Genomic DNA, 7271 nt, shown 5'->3' on the forward strand with positions numbered 1-7271 from the left:
ACATTGAGATGTAACAAGAATAAATTAATAAAAAAAAGAATTTAAATGTAATATGAATAAATTAATAAAATACATTTTAAAAAAGAAAGTGATATTAAAAATAACCAAAAACAAAGAAAATTTATAATCAAAGTATTTTTGAAGATAGAATGCCACTTTTTTTACAGAAGCCCTTCAAATTAGTGGTAAATTTATGAATGTAGCTACATTAGCCACAAAAAAATTCATATATGAAGGTGGCCAGAAAGCCATGAGAACAAGTGAATACTTGCTGGTCTGCTAGTGGTGACCTAGGAGCCTCAACATCCATAGATGCAATAACTACAGATGTCTGTTTCAATTACATAATCTGTCACTTATTTTCTTTGAGAGAGAAGACGTAAAATACAACCAAGGTAATTCTGCATAATTTCCTCTGTCCATAGAAATGAAGAAAAGGACTGGGTGTGGTGCCACAGACCTATAATCCCAGCACTTGGGAGACAGAGGCAGGCAGATCTCTGTGAGTTTGAAGCCAGCCTGGTCTACAGAGCAGGTCCAGAACAGCCAAGGCTACACAGAAAAACGTTGTCTCAAAAAAAAAAAAAAAAAAAAAAAAAAAAAAAAAAAAAAAAAAAACCAAAGAAATAGATAAATAAATGGTGAACTAAAACAGATAAAAAGAAAGATTTCTACTTCAGTTTAAGATTGGCGATAGAATAGGAGGTATTCTCTTTTTCTAGGAGATATTCATATAAGTGGCTCTTTCAGGCAAGTCAAAGATCACCATGTTAAAGCTATTCCCACTTGTTTTCCAGTTATTCTTAGGATTTGTAGAGTTATTCTTAGGATTTGTAGAATTTACCAGGCATTTTATAATAATACTTACATGAAAGAATTCTACACATAAGATCTCAGAGATCACAAATGTAATCATATAAAAAAGGACTGGGAACATCCTTGATATCCATGAGTGCATTACAAAGACGTTTAATAGTTTCTTCATTGATTTTTTTAAAAGGACTACCAGATTTTTTTCTTATAGCTCAAAATCATACAATGTATTTCACATATGTAATATTCTTTGGAGGTGTAAGGAAAGATTTCATATGTCATTTTACCACTTTAAAGAGACTGTTTCTCCATCAACCAAGAACAACGTATAATGTGGATGCAGACCCACTGCTTGGATGTAATAGCAGCACAATCTCCTTGTGGATCCCAAGTGTGGAGAGTAGGGACTACTTCAGACATGCACTCTGACCACTGAACTTAGATCACTTCACCCTGGCTACAGAGGAAGAGGTTACAGCTAATACAGATGAGAATTGATAGGCTGAAATCATATACTAGAGGAGGAGGGCTCCCCTCTCTGAGTACTAAGGGAAGGAGGGAGAGGAGATGAGGGAGGGAATAAATGAGGGAGTGAGTAAATGAGGGAGGGGGGCTACAATCAGGATGTGAAGTATTTAAACTGCCAAACAAGAAGGTAACATATATGGCTAATCCCATCATATGGGACTAGCTCTGAGACGGGTTGAAACATGAATGTCTAGGCATAGTCAGTGCTTCTTGTTTACTACAGAACCCCTATGTATAACTATTAGAAGCCATTCTTCATATGTAATTAATGAAGATTTACAGAGATCTTTTTTACCTGCTCATACTAAGAGCAGAAATCCAGCCTTAACTGTTCTGTGCATCATGCACTCTTTATACACTTATAAATGTAGGACTGTATATTGTTGTGAAAAATTGTATGCTTTCAGAACAAAAAAACAGACACTGACATCGGCTTAGATATGAGAGGATACATTCCTTGCAGCATACTTGACATTGACACCCTGTTTGGAGAAAGGGGTTGAAGAGAAAGAAAGGGAAATGTAGAAACTTGTAGGGAAGATAGAACAAAAAGTAGTGAATCTACTCCTCAACTTAAGGCCTCAATTGTCACTCACAAGGTATTTTTAATTCACCAGTATATAATTGTGTATATAGATAGAAAATGAGTTTAATTCTAGATACAGTGGTAAAGGATTAGAAATGAAGATTATATATATTTCTACTCTGAGTTATTAACCCATATAACTCAATTATAATGCAAGGTTCACTTCAAATGCTTTGAAAGTGCTATAGCAAGATGTTTAATAGAAATAAATTACACAAATTCAATATAAGTAGGTCAAATCTTGGTCATGTCAATTGCTAGTCTACCTTTATCACAAGTATATACATATTAGGTGCAGCAGATAGATATGAATCTATAGAAAGATAAGGTCTTCAAAAATCCCAGAGACATGCAGAATGCAGCATTTAAAAAGTCTTTATTACTTTAAAGATTTATTGACAATGAGGCAGGTTAACTTATGGCAACACCCAGCCTACCTCACAGAGGACGATGAGCATCAGAAAAAATAACCTCTTTAGGGAGATGCTTCAAATGTGGCAAACTAGCCACTGGGCATAAGGTCATCATTCCTACCACAGATTGAATTCTGCCTGTAAAGGGGGCAAGCTTGGGTGCAGGCAGAGTCGACAGCCAAATACTACCAAGAGAGGGTAAGCAAGCCCTCAATAGTTCCTGCCTCACAAATATGTCTGTCAGATATATTGAGCCAGAAGGCTGAAGAACATGGTCCAATGTTACAGAGAGTTTTGGGTGAAAAGTGTCTGTGTCATCTTTTCATTTGGAAAGCTACCTATCTGCATTCCCAGAATACTCAGTTCATCAAGTTTATTCCTTCTCAAGTCTCTGAGGGAGTTAAAGACCAGGTACCTTAGTTTTACAATGAAGCTTAATTGTTTATTGGTTAAGATGTTTTTAGGTCTAGATAGGTGTTCTAATTGATAATCACAATATGTGATGGAGATTGATTTACTTTCAGAAATTAGATGCACCAGGATAGGAAAGATGTCTTCTTCAAGGCTGTCAAATACAAATAGCCAAAACACTAAGAATGTAACATTTATCTAATTCCTGATTATGTCATGGTTTCTACTGTATATATGTGTAATAACATAAATATATAGGTAAAAAAATTTTAAAGGAAAAAAGAGACTGTTTCTCTACTGAAGTAGCTCTATTCACTCAACACCCATCTCTCACATACATGGCTGGTTTCTCCTATGTTTGAGATGTTAAAATATGTGTTGTTTTATTAAAACAAAGTGAGGTTATGTGGTTTCATGATCCCCATCAGGCTCATATCTTCTCTATTCTCTATCCCTAATACCTCCTACTGAGCATCAGTTTTGAAAATTTCAGTATTTCTTACTGTCACTTGGCTGACAACGAAGGCTTTATCCCACAATAAACATTAGGAAAACTTAATGTTCAAACACAATATCCAAAGACAATATGAAAAAATGCATCCACATTTATATTCAATTGCTGTAGTATCCCTAATGTTTGCTTTATTTATAATTGAAATATTATAATACTAAATTTCAAACATGTCAACTGTCTTGCATAAAGTTGGTATCTATATTTTAAATTGACACATTTATTCTATTCTATCATTTCTTATCTTAATTTAATTTGGATAAACTAATCAATAAATGCATGTCTTAGTAGTTGTAATTTATTTACATCAAATTTATCTCATGTTTTATACAGAGCAGAAGATTGGATATTTTGTTTAATTTCCTCTATGTGGTGTGTGTATTTTATCTTTATTTTATAGAAATATATATACATATATATGAATGTGTATTGTTACACAACTACAAATAAACTTTAAAGCTCAATATGTTGTTCCCATTAAAGTTTAATATATAGTTGCATTAATTTGTAATTTTTAAATAATAATTATTTTCATCTTTTAATATCCTATACAATATATTTAGACCTTGTGTATGTGTCCCAAATCCACCAGATCCATTTCATCCTCTCTACTTATCTAATTTTTTACTCCCTTTTAAAAAATCCCTCTTCACTTCAATTTTGCTATATAAATACTCTTGAATATGAGACCTGAACTGTAAAATAGTTGTCATTCAAGTGGTCACAATCTTACAGAACATTGGACCTTCCTCTCTTATAAGAAAAGAAATTAAAATAGATCCTCATGTAAGGGTGTGACATTATGTCAACATCCATTTCATAATGATAATTGCCCAAGCCTGAACTTGCAAATATCATGTACATGCTTCCAAGGCTATGAATTTATTTCTACAAATGTCATGATGTGTCTGGCAATCATTGTTTCTTTACAGTCTTATGAGTCATGAATCTTAAGGTATTTCCACACTCTCTTCTCTGAGTACCACACTTCTATTACAATTCATTTTACTTTCAAATGTTCAGTGCAAAGAAATACTTCCATATATGAATGTGTGTATCTTTATTTGTTTGTATGTATATATTCAATCACATTTATCACAAAAGGCATTTGTGAATGCAGCCTGTGCATGTATAGTAAGAGTGGATTACTCACCAAACAAAATATGACAGGGCTTCCGTTTAGTAACAGTACCTTACAACACTATGCAGCTCAAAAGCACTAAGCACCTCAAATTTTAAAATATTGCAGATTGAAATTTGAAAAATAAACTAATACTATCATTTAAAACATGAGATGTTAATTCAATATTTTAATGAAATAAAATTGAAAATATGTTGTTGAATTCGTATTTTGAGTAATATAGAGCTATTTTAACATAGTGATAATATAAAATACATAACTCAGGGCACATACATATTATGTTAAAAATAAATTGACAAAGTTCAAAGATCAGAGTATTATAAGACTGTTTTCTAAGATTCCAAATATTCTACTGTCTATATAAAAATAGAGCGTTCCTCACAAACTTTATGAAAATGTTTTATTGTGTATTTGTGTTACTCATGTAATAATGTCTATTCACTAAAGTCCCAGCAGGGAATGAACAGAATTTGAAAACACAAGGAATTTTAAGAAGATAAGAAAATTCAGGACTCATATACGAAAAAGAATTGTCTGAAAAGTCTCCCTCTTATATAGATTTCCATATCCGATTTATAAATTATATATAAATTATATGGTGATATTAGGGCCAAAGTAGGGCTACACAAGGAACTTATAGTTCTGGTTACTTCCAAAGGAGATACAAAAGCATCATAAAAGGCAGAGAACCTTTGTAATTAAAGAGAGAAAAGACATTAAACTAGTTAAATTAAAAACACAACAAAAATGTGTGATTGAGAAGCTACTGGCACTTGCTGGCTAACTGAAGGAAGATATATGATTTTCTGTTGGAATATAAACCCTGAAAGTCCACCTACATAGTAACTGAAGCCCTTCCAAACCATATAAACACTGTCAGCACTGAATGGACTCCATGATTATTAAAATTTAAAAGAAGAGTTATAGAACATATTAAGTTGATAATAAAAACAGGGAAGGAAAGCAGTGTGAAGGTAGGAATGAGATAAATTAGATCCGAATATTATATGTCTACCTAACTACTAAATGAAATATCTAAGAAGTAGGTGGGCTACATAAATCTTCAATTATCGCCAATAGTGTACATATCTTTTGTCCCTGAGAAAATTAAGGAAGAAAACATATTTGACTGTCAATTGAGTGTGTACTAAGTAATGTCTCAGGATAAAAAGGATAATCTCAGCATGGGCTCATTATAACCTTCACTTCTGACCAGATATGGACCAGTGTGTGAAGTGTCCAGACAGTCACTATGCAAATAATGAGAAAAACCACTGTCTCCAGAAAGTGGTGAGTTTTCTGGCCTATGAAGACCCCTTGGGAATGGCTCTCAGCAGCCTAGCTCTCTGCCTCTCTGCACTCACAGTCATTGTTGTTGCAGTCTTTGTGAAACACAGAAACACTCCCATTGTCAAGGCCAATAACCGGGCTCTCAGTTATATTTTGCTCACCACACTCACAGTCTGTTTCCTCTGTTCTTTGAACTTCATTGGCCAGCCCAACAAAGCCACCTGCATCCTGCAGCAGACCACATTTGGAATTGCATTTACTGTGGCTCTTGCCACTGTGCTGGCCAAAGCTATCACTGTTGTCACTGCCTTCAAGGCCACTTTTCCAGGAAGAATGGTGAGGTGGCTAATCATATCAAGGGCCCCAAACTACATCATTCCTATGTGCACACTGATCCAACTTGGTCTTTGTGGTATATGGATGGCAACATCTCCTCCATTCATTGACCAGGATGTTCATACTGAACATGGACGCATTATCATTTTGTGTAACAAGGGTTCATCTGTTGCCTTCCACTGTGTCCTGGGATACCTCTGCTTCTTGGCATTTGGGAGTTATACCATGGCCTTCTTCTCAAGGAATCTGCCTGATACATTCAATGAAGCCAAGTTTCTGTCATTCAGCATGCTGGTGTTCTTCTGTGTCTGGGTCACCTTTCTCCCTGTCTACCACAGCACTAAGGGGAAGGTCATGGTGGCTATGGAAGTTTTCTCCATATTGGCTTCCAGTGCAGCACTGCTTGGCTTCATATTTGTCCCTAAATGTTACATTATTTTGTTGAGACCAGACAAGAACTCAATACATCAAATCTGGGACAAGACACATTCTAGAAGAAAAAAATCTTACAAAACATAGTTCAAAAGATAAATTTAGCTTCTAGCATCACAACTTCATAGAAGGTTTGGATTCTTACACTATATTATTATAAATATGTGTTATACAATTATAATAGGATTTTGTTTCTGTCAGATTGTATTTCATTATCCAATTGTATTACAGTGTTGTAATATAAAAGCCATTTTTTCAATTTTGAAAACAACATCTACTCTCTGGTGCCTCAACTCCGCTAAGTGTAAGAATTGATGGCGTCACACCTGGATTATGTTGCATTTTTGTACCCTTCCTTGATAGAGATTGTTCATTTTTGTGTTGATTTATTTTCCTTATGAATTCAATGCATATTCTTTCCTCTGACTGACTTGGTAACATATATGTATAGGTTGTAGTTTGGAAAGTTCATCTGAATAAAATTTCCTAGTTTCCTATAATAAAACATACTAACATGTAATTGTTATGTAAGTATATTTTAATTTTATTATATAATCAATTTTCAACACAACAAACTCGAAAATGGATAACATGGTGTTTCTAAATATCTCAACACATTTAATTAACTTATTATTCTTTGGGATTATGTGCTTATATTGAAAAACAGCAGATATCATAATTTATATTTAATTACACATTAATTTACGTTTAATGTGATAGCATAAAACTTAGCAGAATTACTTAGAAATGTATTTTACTACCCAAAGTCAAATGTGAGTCAAGCAGACCAATCCACATTGAGGTAACTAC

At 33.9% G+C, this 7271-nt stretch overlaps 1 protein-coding gene across 1 annotated transcript in view; it reads left to right on the forward strand.

Annotated features, from left to right (window-relative positions):
- LOC127191351 (vomeronasal type-2 receptor 116-like) overlaps positions 1 to 6548 on the forward strand; it is a 28856-nt gene extending 22308 nt beyond the window's left edge. Inside the window, exon 6 of the mRNA XM_051148415.1 lies at positions 5620 to 6548. Within this exon, the coding sequence (XP_051004372.1) occupies positions 5620 to 6548 (929 nt within the window). The remainder of the gene's footprint in view (positions 1 to 5619) is intronic.
- Positions 6549 to 7271: the final 723 nt, after the last annotated feature.

Source organism: Acomys russatus, chromosome 7 (assembly GCF_903995435.1).
Source record: "Acomys russatus chromosome 7, mAcoRus1.1, whole genome shotgun sequence".
NCBI lineage: Eukaryota > Metazoa > Chordata > Mammalia > Rodentia > Muridae > Acomys > Acomys russatus.